The 18,116-nt window shown below is 38.1% G+C and overlaps 1 protein-coding gene across 3 annotated transcripts in view; it reads right to left on the bottom strand.

Annotated features, from left to right (window-relative positions):
• The window catches only part of OLA1 (Obg like ATPase 1), a 282,107-nt gene that overhangs the window by 9,816 nt on the left and 254,175 nt on the right, over positions 1-18,116 (bottom strand). For all 3 annotated transcript variants that reach the window (XM_089690486.1, XM_089690485.1, XM_089690484.1), the window contains exons 8-10: positions 13,842-13,982; positions 13,125-13,221; positions 9,130-9,252 (exon numbers count right to left, since the gene is read on the bottom strand). In XM_089690486.1, coding sequence (XP_089546612.1) covers positions 9,130-9,252; positions 13,125-13,221; positions 13,842-13,982 — 361 coding nt within the window. The remainder of the gene's footprint in view (positions 1-9,129; positions 9,253-13,124; positions 13,222-13,841; positions 13,983-18,116) is intronic.

Here is an 18,116-nt window from a genome sequence, read left to right as displayed (position 1 = left end):
GGAGAAAACACGGCTTTATTTTCCTGGGAGGATTTTCAGCTGGGAGGCTTGTAGGAGGAGATTCTTCTGGGTAGTAATAGACTTATTAGGGAGATTTGTGTGTGTTAAAATAATCTATTACTGGATGTGGCATGAATTGGAATGGGGGAATTTAATGCCATCCTTTCTTCTAAACTGTCAAAGCAGTATTCATTTTAGGAAGCATTTCTTTACAATCCACTGTGTTTATTTAATAAAAAAAAAAAAATCGGTAACCAACAGCAACCAATCAGCAAGTTTTTTAATGCTTCTGAATTCACTTAAAGGATAAATGAATTCTCATTGGATGCCATTAATTATGGCACCCCACTGACCTTTTGCTGGCCTTTTACATGTTTCTGCAAGTCTATGGGCTCATTCAGATGAGTGTACACAATTATTGAACTGTAAAGCAAGATCCTGCACTCAACACTGTGCGCATGTAGCGTTTAGATGCGTACTGCATTAATGGAGTCTACTGGTCACTGCTAGCCGCCATGTAACTATTAACAAAACACAACTGCACTGCCAATTACACATTACGGATGTTTAGGTGTTGACCCTCAATGAGTCATTCATGCAGCGGCGGTACACGCACAGAATGACCTCAACCTTCAGGTATTCAGAATTGGCTGTGGTCATTCTGCCCAAGTGCTGCCACAAATAAATGACTCTTTCATATAAACATCAATATTGTGTAAATCATTGGTGCAGGCTCTGCTGCCTACACATTGTTAACATTGCAGTGGTGGTGGCCAATAGGGTGGATGTACATTGTCCGCATGTAAACATTAGCACAGACCTAAACATGTGTGCTGTATAAATAACAATGAAATGTACAGTCCTGGATGCAGCGGTGTTATTTATTTTTCATACTCTGCTGAACTCAGCGCAACATTATGCTGCCATGAGCAGCCGGGTGAATGGCCCCAAAAACTTCTGTACTGTTGCTAACACTGTACACAGCTATATGCAGCATTTTTAATGCCCTTGTAAATGCCTTATAGCTGTGCATACAATGCAGTCTATGAAGAGTTAGAACGGCAACTTTGTAATTTATGTATCAGAAAGGATCATACATTTCACTTGGTGAAAAGGCAATGGTGATGGTTCATCTAGTTGATAAAACTGCACTTTACTGTAATTCTACAACATAATGCTGGCCATACAGAAGCTGAATTCTTGACGTGCCAGAACTGAGGGTTGCTATTCATGGCCAGGATCTTTCACATAATGTGGGGTGACAAGTCAGCAGAACAGCCTCCTATCCTTGTACAAAATCGGCCCCACGGGGTTTTACTTTCACTTCTCTTCCTAAGATCACGTGTAATGCAGTTCCCTGTTTTCTAGTGAACATTGAGAGGACAGTCACAAAGGGATTCTGACATGTTAATTGAATTTCTAATATTTAACAAAACCTGACACGACTTTGACAGTAGTTATATAGCTTAATGGCTGCAAGTGTTACGGGAACTGGAACCACCACAATAAAATATGTATCTGTTACAATATATATTATTCCGGCATTAAATGGATTTATAGCAGTGAGTCAGATTATTCATTTCATTTTCTAATCTGCACAACAAAATATGTACTATGGGCAAAACTTTCTGGTAATTTATACTCAGGTCAATAAATAAAACCTCCTTGAATAGAGAATATGGATTTTAGTGAGGGTGTAGCCTAAGTAATTAAATATAAAAATAACCCTCCAGTTATAGCAATTATAAAAAAAACATTATATAGATGTGACATCACTAGGAATGACCAGAGCAGTCCTGACTGCTATTTGGAGTTTTTATGTTGAGGAATGGCATCTGCCCTCTAGTGTCCAGAAAATGGATGTTCATGGAACAGATTAGGAGTTCTGCTGAATTCAGCTTCCTTCATTCACGGATACAAATTGGACACCGAAAGCCAAAGTTAGTGTGGGTTACACGCTAATCATTTATTGAAAAGCCATACTAAAATAGAACTAAACTTGCACAAAAAGAATACATTGTTTTTTAAGAGCCCTATAAGTATAATAGGATTCCATTATTTTCAAGTATAGTTTTGCCCTTACTTTGTTCCTGTTTACTTTCCCTGCAATGTATACATCTGTAAGCTCTTAGTAATTTCTAGTGGATGTGTATGTATTTCAGCAGAAGCTGAACATTACAGTTTTGATATGGTGACTACAACAGAACATTACAGGAATGGTGTCTGCTTTTAGATACTTTAAACACTTTAAAAGGAGAACTCTACTTTCCAAAAGAAATATGGCATATAAAAATGCTTCACAGGACATTTTATAACTTATTAAAAATTACCTTTTCATTTGAATCTGAAATGTCTGTAAATTTGTAAAAATGTTAAAAAAAATTAAACGCAGTATGGTAACCCAAGGTGTTCTGTACACCGCTGGTGCAAGGAACACTCCCAGAAATGTAATTTCCTGCTTCTGTTATTGACTCACGGATTTTCTCAGACGTCTGCACTAAAATGCAAGTAAAGTTTTAGGCATCCCCTGAAATAGGAATTTATTAGGACTGACCTTCCTAGGTCATTGTTGTCCTCATTGTACAACATCTTGAAATGATCCCAAACCAGGGCACCAATGTGCAGATTATTTTAAACAGTCATCTTAGTGGTGTGTTCTCCCATTCAGTCTGGGACTGTATTTACTTCAATTTCACTTTTGTGGGCACAAAACCCTCCTCCATTAAAAATTTACTTTTCATTTTAATCTGAAATGTCTGTAAATTTGTAAAAATGTTAAAAAAAAAAAAATTAAAACGCAGTATGGTAACCCAAGGTGTTCTGTACACCGCTGGTGCAAGGAACACTCCCAGAAATGTAATTTCCTGCTTCTGTGATTGACTCACGGATTTTCTCAGACGTCTGCACTAAAATGCAAGTAAAATTTTAGGCATCCCCTGAAATAGGAATTTCATTTTTAGTGAGATACTCCCTAAGGGTTAACTACTTCTGAAGGGAAGTCTTCCTCGTTAAGGCAATGAAAGTGCACCAGGTGGTTATAAGGGACACAAATTCATTATGGAAAAGACATGGTTGAAACAAACAGCTTTTTGTTCAGAACATAAAAAGGTCTGAATATGCTACAATGTTTCTTACAAATCCTTGCAAAGTACATTGATCACCCAGAGGGGTTATTCTTTCCTCAACAAAAGTGGAGTTATTCTTTAATACTGACTTCCTAACAGCATGTAAAGTGTACAAAACAATATACCGTTCACCATCCCATGACTCCACAAAACTCTCTTTCCCACCATCTCTCCTTCAGCTATATCATTCCTGGATTATCCTCAACTCCAAGGAGGAGCATATTTAGAATCTCAGTGTTTTGGAAGTTCTAAAGGCCTCATTCATATGTTTAAATGAGGTTCGTAGCAGATAGCTTTGTTCCCCCTTCTCCTGACTCCTGCGTCAACCTAACATAACAGTACAGGTTTTCCAGACTTTCATGTGCAAGGGTGTTATTCCATTTTATAAAGCTACATTTTTTTATGTATGATTCTGTAATGAGAGAAAGAAATACATACATTTCTGGAGCACTTGAGGGAAAAGGACAGGAAACACTTGTCTATATGCTCCATGTGCACAAATGTATACTTTATTAGGACTGACCTTCCTAGGTCATCGTTGTCCTCATCTTAAAATGATCCCAAACCAGGGCACCAATGTGCAGATTATTTTAAACAGTCATCTTAGTGGTGTGTTCTCCTATTCAGTCTGGGACTGTATTTACTTCAAGTTCACTTTTCTGAGCACCGTGCCCTCCTTCACCCCCCAAATACAGTCTATAATGGGGAATGGAGACATTCCTAGAAGGAACTAAATTAAACATAGCTGATAAAAGAGACAGCTAAAATAAGTTCTGCTTTTCATGGAGCTTTTCAATCATCACTGTCCTCCCATATTGATGGTATGCATTATGCCACCCAAAGAGGCTGAACCTCACTGCAGATCCTTCAATACAACCCTCAAAATAAGATACAAAATACTCCTCTCCTGAACTTCTCTCTACCTTTCTGATTAAAATTACCTAGCATTTTAGAGGAATAACCTTCCTAAGAGTTCCTTGACTAAGCCCAAGTGATTTTAATCAGACAGATAGACAGAAGTTCAGGAGCGAAGTATTTTGTACTGTATGGAGGAGGTCATACTTGAGAGTCTGTTACTGATCTAGACTAGTGGTGCTCAACAGCAGTCCTCAAGGTCACCAACACTGCACATATTCCAGACCTCTTGAGTATTACTGGTGAAATGATTAGCACATTTTGCTTAAAGTAAAACTAGTGGCAACATCACGAAGGACATATACTGTATCATGTACTCTCTCTATAGCATTAACACAGTAATTTTTGTATATCTGAATTCCCCGAGACAGTTCTATTTACTGATCTGGACAGTGGATCTATCTATTCACTACGTTAGGGCTTGTTCATGAGTAAGGTCAGGAGGTGGGCAGTAAAACTAGGCAGTTCAGCCGCAATGCTATGCTTTGAGACTGCGGCAACATTTAAACAGCATGTCACTTTCGGCAGGTGGTGCTATCGCCAATCGTAACTAATGCAGTTCTATGGGGCATGCATTAGTCCATTTTCTCTGTAGTAGATCATATTTGCCATTGAATCATACAGAAAATTTGACGTTTGTGTGAGACCCTTTATTGGCCAGCTGAAGGTGTATTTCCACTTTTGCTGCCAACTGGGATAACACCTAATTTATATTTTTTTACATGTTTCCATTAATACAGCATAACTAAGAAAAACAAAACTGATGACCTTTTTCATTACTTTTTACTTGCTTATAAATCCTTCCATGATCTCCCTGCTTTGTAGAGCTGGACAATATTTCATACAATTTTCTTTCCATCAACCACAGGCTGAAGGAAACAAAATCACTCGATTTCCCCATCAACACAGTCAGTGAAGATGGGGGAATCCCTCCCGCTGCACTATTGTGTTCTGACAGCGGGAGTGACCGTACTCGACAGGCTGTCTGTACTGAAGTTGATTGATAGACTGACTTCAGTATAAACAGCTTGCCCATAGATGGATCTGATAGTATGAAAAAGCCCTTAAAGGATACGTTCACCTTTTAACAAAAAATTATAATTGCACATTTATTTTAACAGGAAAAAAACCGTGCATTTATTATTTTTGTCTGCAGGAGCCTGTAAACCATTGTACCAGCGATAAGCAGATTGCTGGTATCATGCAGGTCTCCTGCAGATCTGTCAGTATATCTGCTTGCTTGTACTGGGTGCACGAGCAAGCAGATATACTGACAGGAAGAATGAATGAACTACCACGATGCTTCACAGTGCCATGGTAGTTCATTGAGGACTACAAGCTGACATCCGCTAAGCATGTTAGGACTTATAGTCTCTCATTCACAGATGACTGGGGTTTGGGTAGGTGGGGTGGGGGTCGGTCTGATTGTAACATGTTACAGGTGAACCTATCCTTTAAAGCCGACCTTGTGTAGACATCCCTTGTGAGACTGCTGCTGAGCTGCCATCTTTGATCTGATGTCAGCAGCCCGAGAGCTGTCAGTCAAGTTATTTTTTTGAGATAGAGCTTTCTTTTGGTGACATTTAATAACCACTGGATTCTTTATTTTTTACTATATAAAGAAAAAAAATATGTATGTACTGCCTATCACATTTCTTGAGGCTTTAACATATCAGGACAAAACAAACACCCCCAAAATGGCCCCTTTTTTGATTGTGGCCAAAACCCTCCACATCCCATAACCACCATTCACATCCCACTAGCCAATCCACATCAATCGATTAGTATGCAAAATTCTCCAAAAACAAACCAATACCCCTGTCACCATGGCAACCCGCCTGTCACAAGTGCATGGCTACTGGGCAGTCCCACTATGTGCCACTGGGTCTCTCCCAGATTTCCCCTGGGGGGTGCTATGGGCATTTTGGCACTTCCTATGGCAAGGCAGCTGGTCGATGCGGTCAGAGACAAAGGCAGGAGAGAAGGGATTTTTTACCTTTTGTGCTTACACTTGTAATCGCTATGATAGGTTTACAGCAGACCACAAAACACAGAGCCACTCTGACCGGCTCTATGATTTTTGCCTGTAATCCATGCTGTCTAATGACAGTGTAATCACATGCATTGTGAGGGCACCTGGAAGGTGAATGTTTTAAAACAATTGTATGTCCCCTAACAGGCCGTTTTGTCACAATGGCTGATCATGAGGGGGTTAAGATGCATTCAAAACTACATTTCCATCTATAAGTACCTTGTCAACAGGGTGACATTGCTGCTGTGTGATTTTGATACAGAACAAAAAAGCACTGTCACCTTGTCAAAGGAAAACAAAAAACAGATCAACACTATGTTATTGGGAACTCAGAAAAACAAACCTAAAAGCAAACATTTTTTTGTATTGCAGCTTACCAATTTGTAAATGTGATGGCTGCATTAGTTTTCTTTTTAGGCTTTTTCTTTATTTTCAACTGGTTATCCTGTCATTAAGTCTATAATTTTTCAACAGAGCAAGCTCTCTTGCAGTTACAGAGATGAGACAAACCATTTACCACTGAGAGCAGTGCTTCCAATGATCAGATTTTATTTATTCATGTAAAACTTTTATCCCAAAAGGGAAAAAAAAAACTGTTTTCTGTAACTGCTTATAAAGTATTAACTGGAGTTTGGCTTCAATTTGTTAGTGTATTTAAACCTGCTAGTACACTTAACACTCCCCTCCCCCCCAGATTGACAATGCTGCTGTCCAAATCTTCCCTCTGTGCTCCTTCATCCAAAGTAGCAGCACTCTAATACAGGAGGTGTGTTATTGGCTAGATCACCATGTGAAAAAGAGGGGAAAAAGCCTAAAAAAAGAAAATTAATGCAGATACCACATCTAAGGATTAGTAAGCTGCAATATATTACAGTTTTGGTTTTAGTACCGCTTTAATGCTAGTGTCAGACTGCATAATATAGATTATCTTCTGTTTTGGCCAAAGCTTCACTGTAAACTTAAAGTGTCAGTCCATGTAAGAGCAATATCTGTGGCAGCTGCTAAAAAGTACTTTATGTCTATCAGGAACTCAATGGTGAGACTAAAGCCTTTATGTTTTGTGAATTGCAGTGGCAAACACAATGGGATTCCACACTTTTTGATTTCCAATTTAACCATAACTTTTTCTTTAGCTCAAAGACAAAGTGAACAGAAAAATTACCATGAAACTAAGGCAGAGAGATCTCCCAAGATATTTCTGTCAGTTGGAGAGTTAGCCTTCACACTCCACAAATAACTGAAATTGAATTTTTGTGTTCAATTACTTAATAGCATAGCATAGCTGTGCATCTGACTAGGGGTCTATAGACATTCGGGGAAGAAAAAAAAGCCAGAACCTCTGGCAGAAAAAAAATGCTCATATTACACAACAGTTTATACAAATTTATTGGCATTTGCTTTTATAAGCATTTTTTCCAAAACATTCTCCTCTGTTCATTTTTTAAAGTACTTGAAAACGCCGAATGCTCCTAAATGCTGCGTTTGTGTGAAAGTATGAGTGTTAAGTGGGCATTTATTTTACCAGAAACTCTTAAAAACGCACATGTGATTTTTTTTTTCCAGCCTAAAAATGCTCTTCTGCAGCTATGCCTCTAAATACCCTAATGTGTATGGACACATAGGCTAACATGGTTGCTTATACAGGCTGAAGAAAAAAGGTCAAATGCCTGTAAAAGCACCATTTTTTTATACCCAGTGTGCATGGACCCGAAGGGCTGGTTCACACCAGATGCAGTCCAGTGCATTCTTTTTCTGCATCAAAAATGCATGCACAGTGTTTTCCATGTATTCCAATTGCCCTAGTTCACACCAGTGCAGTCAGTTCCGCTCAGTTTCTTGTGCAGAAAAAAAAAAGTAGAGCATGCTGCATTTTTTCTGCACAGAACCATACTGGAACATGGCAAAATGCATCAAGAACGTACCAGAACGAAGTGTGGCGTGCACTAAGCAAAATCACATCGGAACGCATCCGTGCATTTTTGTGGTGTGAACTGGCCCTAAAAGTGTGGAAAATAGGTGATGTCAGCAGGTGCCAAGAACCTGACTTCAGAAACAAATGTATGACATCCACCATCTTGATGTTCTACCATTAAATGTTTTCAATAATTTGTTCATTTTAAATAACAGCTTTAAAATATACTTCTCTTCCCTGATTTTAATATTGCCATCCCCAGTGGCTAAACCAGCCTCAACCAGGATTCCATGGAACTCTAAGGTTCATCCAGACATCGCTAGGGGTTTCTTGAGCAACTTCTAACCCTAAGGTAAGTTCCCACAGACAACCACGACCTTTTTAGCATTCTGTAAAAGGGAATTCTTTCCAATGGCCACAAATGTAAGGACAATTCTTAACAGTGACTGTCACTTTAGAGTGCCATGAGCTGTAAATATAGTAATTTTTAGCAGAGGTTCTCCGAGAATGGAAAGTTGTGTCAAGGGTTCCTTCATGGTAAAAAAAACTGAGAGGAGCTTGGATAAACCATCACTGAACTATGTGATATCCACATGCTGGGAACCAGGCATTTACTATCAGTCTTTTTGAAACTTCTCTCCTAATAAGTGATCCCATAATTGTGTCAAACACATGGTTCATACACAATTTTGCTGCCACTATGCTATAATGTGTATGGGTGTTGGATCCATGGGGTCTCTGTGGAGGGGCTTTTCTGCTTTTAAATATTTTGTTTCCATCATGCTTACATTGAACTGTGAACCTTGGCTTCTTAAATTTAGCATATATAGAAACACCATATTAAAAATAACATGTGGCTATAGACCTGTGTTTATATATGGTGGATATGTTAATCCTTGTTACATGATTATTTTAATTACTGATACTAGAAAGATGTATGGTGTAAGCTGAAATTTCCTAAAAAATTATAGCTTTGTCATTCTGTCAGGGGCCTATAGAAAATCAGCTCTTTTCCAGCCCATGGAAAGGATTGAAAAGGGGAAAATTTTAGCCTAGGAAAGGTGACAGCCACATTCCCCAGCCTCAAGACTGGGCCTCTCCATGGGGAGGGGGCTGTCCTCTATCACTAAGCAGCGAGGACTCACCTTGACAGCTGCTTCCGAGCCTTCTTCTTTGAAATCGTCAAATTTCATTACCTCCGCCATAATGAATCCCTTCTCAAAATCCGTGTGAATCTTCCCTGCAGCCTGAGGAGCCTTTGTCCCTTTCTGTCAAAAAGAAAAGCAGAGGAAAATGAATTGTTCGGGAAGACGGATTACAGGAGGGGTGGATCTGTCAGCTCATGTGAATCTGGACCTGGCTGGAACTGCCTGAGATCTGTTAACAGGTCGGTCTCACAGTCAGTTAATGCATAGCACCAGGTGGTTAAGAAAATCATCTCTATTAACAGCAAATAGTACCAGTATGCAGGAATACATTCATACATATCTCTGTGCAGAACACTTTTCACACTGTGTTGATTTTATACAAAGCACAACTTTTTTTTTTCTTAAAACGCAGTAGATTTGACCTCTAATTCATCTTTCCAAATGATGGCCTTCACAGACTATTTAGGAACAATATCAACATACATTTATTTCACAGTGGCCATTTTAAATAAAACAAAAAAATACATATCTATATCTTTCAACAGGAAACACTAAAAGCAGTGATAATCTGAGTTATAAAATGATACTTTAACAGTATCTCATTTTTAGAAAGGGAAGTACATGTCTTTGAATGTCAAAGTCTATATTCACCAAATTAATAAAGAATATATGTATATACACACTTTTACAATTTTGATTATATAGCTTTTAGCATTAGAAGTCTGTATTAAGAAAAAGTTAACATTTAACTATCTTTCCAGATCTGAGTGTATATCTATTCGGCTATATAGATTTGTGTGCCTTTTTCAGCCTTTTATTGTATAGAAAACGTGCGGTCTTACTTTTAAGTGAAAAGGTCCCAGATCAGATTTTTGTTTTTCAAATTCCATGATTACAAAGCCAAATTTAAAAAAATTGAATTAGAGAAAATCTGACTCATTTTCAGTGACACATATGCTCTCTTTGGTGATGACAGATAGCTGTGACACCATAGACCATGCAGCTCCCCAGCACAACACCCACATATGAGAAATAACACTGACCTAACGCTGCCTAATAATGCGTATGAAGCTTCTTGGTTTCATGGCATGGCAAAGCACAGTTTTTACAATACAAGATATATTGGACTAATATAGATAGTCACTGAGGCTTACCTTGCTAAATATCTGAGCACATTAGGATTAGGATGGTTGCAATCAGTCTTGTTATTAGAAGCAACCTTCATTTTTCTTCGCTAAGGCCCTAAATAAAACTGCTTGGTCTTGCTCCACAGACACTTTTCCAATGTGTTATCCACCATGTTTTAAACTGGGTATATTTGGATCGCTCTTCAAAACACTTTATTCATATATTATTTCATACAGCAAGACATTCTTTTATGAAAACATTTTATTACCAAAGATTTTAACATTCTGGTCTAGCTTGATAAAAAATATTTTATTCTGCATTTTAATATATATTACCATTTACTCCAATGGCTAAAGTATAGCATTTGACATAGTTCTGTATTATGCTGTATAGAAACAGAATATTTGGGAACTAAAATCTTAGGCTTAGACGGAAACCCAACAGAGGCTATTCTCACGAAAAACCTAAAAATCCACATTAGGACATAGGAGATTGACAATAAATAAAAAAGTTTGCATGCACATATTTTAAAGTTGATTTTTTAAAACAATTCACAGAACCAAAAACAAAAAAAACAACCTTTGATTTAAAAGACTATTATAAAACATATTTTTGGCATCTTATTTTCACTCTGATTTAATAAACCTCTAATTACAGCTATGAATAGCACAGAAGGAAATTGGAGGCCTACCTTGGTTAGGGGCTGGACTAATGGGCTCACTGGTTTAAGCTCAATGCAGGGAATATATTTAAGCCTAAATCAAATATGTTTATTAATGGCAGCATCTACAAAATCTAATAATGAAAGTATTATTCGTTTTAAGACTATATAAGCAAATTTGTGAAAACAATGAAGCTAATTAAAGGATTTGAGAGCATTCACACAATATTAATTTCACCTTAATTATGTAATCATGTGAAAAGAAAATCTTGGTTTACCTGTTTCATCCACACATGACTGGATAACACACACAATTTATTGTGTGAACATTCTCAACTCCTTTACTAAATTCAGCCTTAATTCCCCTTCCTCAAAAGGAGTACTTGTCACAAGTTTATTGTACAACATGAGGTCATTACAAAATCTGTGCTTGCTTATCAGAGAGGAGGAACTTGCGATATGGCTCTGTGTAGAAGCTCTGTCAATGATATCACAAACAGGAAAACTACTAATAAAGGCTATCATTCCTTAAAAATGTGAGGCCCTTCAAATACAGAATATTGACTCTGCCAAAACCCAACCAGCAGACCACACAAAACAATTGTCCAGTCATTTAAAATTCCTCCCTAATGGAAAGATGAAAAAATGTCACAAGCTTAAATAAATAGCACATTGAAACATCAAAACAAATGTGTATTTTCATTAGATTTTATTGTATTCTTGGTAAATTTTGAAAGTGCTTTAAACTTTTATTGCTTTAATTACTGAATCTCACATTGGCAGAAATTTCTCCAATATACACTATTAAATGAGTAAATCATACAAGTTTAAAGAACACAGAGATCAACACGCTTTGACAAGTGAAGCATCCACCCTATATAAAAAATATTTCTAGATTTTCACCTTTTACTTTTAAATTTTGGCATTTATTCTGGCGATTTTACTAAAATTTTTGCTAGTTCCAGTTTAAAATCACAGTTTAATTAAAGAAACATTAAAAAAAAATCTCTAGAATATATATATTTTTTTCTTTTTTACATTTATTTTTCTGTTTATATATTAATATGTCTTTGCAAATATATGTGTATCAAAATAAATAATTACTGAACTATCAAACTATCACAACAGACACACAATGTTGTTGGCAAAATGTGTACATAAATATGTATATGTGATGTATTTTTATAGCCACCTCTAACCCTATCATAGCTGAGAGACTTGGCATACATTTTTAAGTCACAAACCTACATGGCAACGGGGGGGGGGGGGGGGGGAATCTGATTTAAATTTGTGCAGCTTCTCTCTAGAAATTCTACGTCTTTGATGGAAATCAAAGGAATGCTGAAGTCTTTGTGTGTTCCTGTAATAATTATATATTTTGTAATACATAATTTGTAGCTACATATGCTTCAATGTATGTGGGAATAATAGGAGCCATCACACACAGGGTATTTTCCATTTAAAAGCAACACCGCTCCACTCTTTATTGTCCTGTGGGAGCAAATTAGCCAGTCGCCACGGGCGCAATCAGCGCATATCAATGTTTTAAACCCAGATCATCGTTTTTTTTTTTTTATTAGTGTCAGGATGGAATGTATAGCATTATCAGAACAAAGTCTACCTCTTAAATTATAAACCACTTAGAGAGATGAATTATTACACACTGGCTTTACGTTTTGGAAGCCAGCTGTGCATCTGCAAGGAGTGTAATGATGTTATATTGCTTTCACAGCTGAAAATATAACCCGGGAGAAGAATTGGGGGCTGTTAAAAAAAAAATACAAGAAGGGAGGACTTAAACACCCACAAACCAAACAAAGTTAGTGAATATAGAATGAAGAGCAGCATCAATTTAACTGGAGAAGAACCTTGGTCACACAGATTAACCAAGTACAAAGCTTGCGTTTCTTATCTAAGCTTGCAGGAGGGGGGGTAACCAGGTTCAACAGAATGAAGAAATATAGACTGTGTAATAGGCAGAATCAATTGTTACCTGCCTCAATCAATGCTGCTCCACTTTTACCGTTCAGCAGCTCTCAAATAATTAAAGTTATCCTGGACACGAGAGGGAAAAAAAAAAAGCTTGTGTAATGACTAGCTATCCTCCATCATGACAGACTACCAAGTGCTTGATATCAATCTGAATTCACAAGTGGGGCTGGGGGGGATGGGTGGGTGCTGATGAATAAAGTCAAAGTCTTACCCTGATGGTCCATGCTCTCACTTCATCGGGGCCTGCAGTGAAGAAGTATTCAAGCTGCAGTGCAGCATATCCGGTTTTAATAATCTTGGTCAAGGCGCTGCAACAAGAAAGCGACTGATCAATTATCAGCAAGTGAGGGGACGGGCTTGCAACATCACTACTCAATAACAGGAACTGGCATGCTCATGAGAGGAGCTGGTTAAGTGCCACCTGGCAAAATACTAAGTTAACTTAACCCCTTGCATCCCCAAAAGATTCAGAGTATCCTAAAATAACCACTCAAAGGTAACTTTCTATGGGGGCATTTTGCTTACCGACGCAGGTTGCTAACTGCAACATTTACCAGTCTATTTTACCATGTTTATGGTAAAAAAAAAAAAAAAGAAATCTTTTTTTTTTTTTTAATAGGCTCCTGGTTTTACTATCGCATGACGAAAGAATTTTTGGGTTGATTGTAGCCCTCTAAGGTAAACCCCCCTTCTTTGCCCCCCCCCCCCCATACTATAATTAAAAACACAGCACTCTGATGACAGATGACAGTTAAAAGCTTAATTTAAAATAAATCTTTTCAACTCTGTCTCATGATAAAGAAAGGAGAAGATTCCCTCTTTATAATGGTAATTACGCTGTCATTTATTATTCTATCAGTGCAAGCAATTAAATTACAGCAAGGAAATAGTTGATAATAAAGTGTGGGGAAAATGAATGCTAATTAACCTTTGTGTCACATTCTCTTCCAGATACTTCTGCTTCTCCTCATCACTCATGTCTTGCAGCTTCAGTTCCAAGGCCCCGCTAAAAGGGATGACCATAGCGCCCGGGTCATGCTTGTCCACCCACTCCTTAATTTTTATCAACCTGTAGACAAAAGAGGGCACAACATTATCTTGTAGTGCATGCATGACAGTGCCACATTCATTATTATCAAGTAGCACATCCATATTCATAAGAAGCGCACGACTTTACAATGCCACCTTCTTGTATATTGCTTTCCAAGGTCAAGGCATTAACAGGGCATGATTGCTTCAGGTGTACTCCATTAATATTTCACTCTTATCTGCCTTTACTTTTGGACATTTTTTTCTTCTCTAAAGTGCTGTCTTAGGAGGTAGAATTTAAAAGACATGGAAAGAGCTGTAGGAGAACATTGATATCTCCACCCAAAAGCAAATATTAAATATTGGGTGGGAGTTGCCATGTTTTACAGCAACCTAGGATGTCGCTCATCTTTATGGTTCTTGGGGTAAGCACTGCTGCATCTAAACGTCCTAAATCATGCTTTCTACCATTGCCATTAATACTTCATCCTAGTTCAAGCGTGAACTTTCACCATCCAAAGGTGAACACAGACAGAAAGACATTTCTGCTTTCTTGCAAAACTGCTGGAAGCTCACTGAACTAGTTTGCAGAGGAGACATATATGCACAAGTACTTGCTTTCCCTTTTTTTAATGAAAAACATGCCAAAATCTGAATGAGCACTTTTGATGGTTGGAATTGCTCATTATAACAACCATGATTAGTTACACAAGCTGAACCTCACCTAGGTGTATCTCATTTCTTTGCTGAGTTTAAGAAAAGACTGGGTCATGCATGGCAACCCTAATCATCTAGGCTGGGGGGTTTAGGGGGTGGGGCCTATAACAGCAACATTATAGGTGTGAATGGCAGTGGCAAGGAAAGCAATGCAGAGTATTTAACCTATATGGTCATTCAAACCTAAGTGCTCACCTACATGGTCATTCACACCTACGTGCTCACCTACATGGTCACTCACACCTAAGTGCTCACCTACATGGTCACTCAAACCTACGTGCTCACCTACATGGTCACTCACACCTACGTGCTCACCTACATGGTCACTCAAACCTACGTGCTCACCTACATGGTCACTCACACCTAAGTGCTCACCTACATGGTCACTCACACCTACGTGCTCACCTACATGGTCACTCACACCTACTTGCTCACCTACATGGTCATTCACACCTACGTACTCACCTACATGGTCACTCACACCTACGTGCTCACCTACATGGTCACTCACACCTACGTGCTCACCTACATGGTCACTCACACCTACGTGCTCACCTACATGGTCATTCAAATCTACGTGCTCACCTACATGGTCACTCACACCTACGTGCTCACCTACATGGTCACTCACACCTACGTGCTCACCTACATGGTCACTCACACCTACGTGCTCACCTACATGGTCACTCACACCTACGTGCTCACCTACATGGTCAATAGCAATAGGATTATTTAGTATAGAATACACTTTTTTAAAAATAATCTTTAATAATGTTCTCTCAAGTCCTTGTAGTCTCAGACTGAGTTTTGTGGATTGGCTGGCACTTTCTATAGCCATCACTTAGAAACAAGGGGAGCCATCTGGATTTTTCCATGCTGCTGTATTAGAAAGTTGGCACATTAAGGAGACTATTGACAAAAGGGGCCAATCAGGATCAATTTTTGTCTGCTCAGATATAGCAGCAAATTCTGGTCAACGGGTTTACCTCAACGAAGGCCGTTAACCTTTGAGTAATTTTTTTATAAAGAAGTTAAATATTTGTTGTTACGATCACAGAATTTTTAGTGAAATACATTTAACATAACACGACTTTCAATTTTGAAGTAACTCTAGTACAATAAATATCTACAATGTTGATCAGCAAATTTTAGGAAAAACACATATAAACTGGAGTACAGCTTTAATGTACGCCGCTCTACTGAATGATTGCCGGTCCTCCATAATCCTGGCAGCTGTCCTACACAATCCACTATTGTGGCTGGATCCACGTTCTTCTCTTTCCTCCCTAACACACAGACACGGGTAGAGGAGCCTTTAGTCAAGTGGATTACATCTAGTGACATCCATACAGGAGTTCTGAAAGTAGATTCTCACAGTTATGTGATGAGTTTGGTGTTCTTCTGGGAGCATGTGAGTGTATTATGTGTGTATAAAGAAGTTTATTGCACTACTAGGACATGTGCTTCCCTGCTCTGTTGTTTTTTGTTTAGATTGTCCATAGTCCTTGTTTTCGTAATTCAAGTGATGGCTGCAAAGACCCTGATATAGCGAAGGTTGCAACACTGGTTTGGAGCTTTTTTAGCTGGTCACACCTGATCACGAGAGTGGGATTTATGGTGATCTGGTTAATGAAAAAAAAAAATTTGATTTTTGTGATTAAACAATGGGAAAACATCCAACATGGATTGGTCCCATGGAAAATAATGATCCTGGATGTTTAAAATATTTATTATTATATTCAAAATAAAAAAATGTGGAATTCGGAACCATTTAATTCCATTGTGGCCTGAGACACAAGTCACTTAAGTGGCCCTCACTCCTCAAAAGGCTGCACGCCCCCTGATTTAGATCAACCATCTATTGCAGCTTTATCATTTAAAAAAAATGATATGGGGACAGTAGAACGTGGTATATGTTTGATATGTATCAATATTCTCTGAAATTGGAACTCCCAGGAAAAAAATAAAAACATTTTTCCACGTATATATTCACTGAAAAAACATGAATGCATTTTAGGTACTGCTACTATAATTACCTGAAATCAATATTTATACTTTCTGAAATCAACTGCATACCAGTAATCAGAATGCAACTGAGAGGTTATCTGCTGTGATGGTCATCATTGCACAGTGTTGCCATTTCAAAACATGTTTCAGTCACAGAGTCAAAATTTGACATATTTGGCATGTGTGCACGGTAACCAATCAGCTTCTAACTTCATCTTGTTCAATTAAGTTTTGAAAATAAAACCTGGAAGCCGATTGGCTTCTATGCAGCGCGGCACCAGTTTTAGGAAATCTCCCCCAATTTGTTCGCCAAAAGGGCTGGATAGCGGTATAATACGGAGTGTCTGCAGGCAACAATGAAGAATAGTGGAGGTTCTTTGCAAGTTTGAGGCTGCATTTCTGCACATGGGGTTGGAGATTTGGTCAGGATCAATGTTGTCCTCAATGTGGAGAAATACAGGAAGATACTTATCCATCATGCCACACCATCAGCGAGGAATGTGATGGGCCCCAAATTTATTCTGCGGCAAGACAACAACCCCATACATACAGCCAGTGTCATTAAGAACTATCTACAGTGTAAAGAAGAACAAGGAGCTCTGGAAGGGATGGTTTGGCCCCCACAGAGCCATGATCCCAACATCATTGAGACTGTCTGGGATTACAGAAGAGAGAGGAGACAGAAGGATTTTTTTCACACCTGCCTAAAACTTTTGCACAGTAGTATATTGGCTATAATTTAAAGCAATGGCATTGTTACACCCTACACAGAGACAATTCACAAAATAATGCATAAAGTGTTTGTATACTCTATATACACACAGTACATATACACGCTATTTTCAAGCTGCAGAAAAAAACAATGCAAAAATCTTGCATAATAGACACTACTAAACATCTCATTCTGCGTGATACAATAACTGATGTTTGATCACAAGCTCAGCTACTGGAGGTTAATGAAATAATATATAACTTGGGCTGTGTAAAAGCTACGATTTCTGTGCAAGAAAACAGAAATTTGCATACATTAACTCAGAATCAGAATCTTGTTTCATATATATCATTTGTAATGATAATTGCAGAAGAAGGTTTAAACGCTGCAGTTAATGTCACTGTTTACCCACCACTCAATTTTGATTCGTGGTCAAAAGCCTGTTTCAAGCAGAGAAAGCTTTAGACCTGGCTGCAACATATAGGAGGGGAAAGACTTTGTGAAATGGAAAAATGTTGTTTTTTGCAGCACTAATTATAAGTGATTGTAACATTTACTTCTCAATGAGATCATCTCCATGCAAACATGGACTGCAATGTTTTTTTGTTTTTTCAATCAATTCTTTATTTATAAAAGACAGAAAAAATAAAAATACCAGGGTACAAAGGGTATACATAAAAAGAGCTTGGAAATATTAAAATCACATCCTGTCACGGGTAGCTGAGCGGATCCTACAAT

This window comes from Staurois parvus, unplaced genomic scaffold (assembly GCF_062004578.1).
Source record: "Staurois parvus isolate SC_StPar_1 unplaced genomic scaffold, SC_StPar_1.0 ptg000530l, whole genome shotgun sequence".
NCBI lineage: Eukaryota > Metazoa > Chordata > Amphibia > Anura > Ranidae > Staurois > Staurois parvus.
This window is presented reverse-complemented; position numbering and strand designations above follow the sequence as displayed.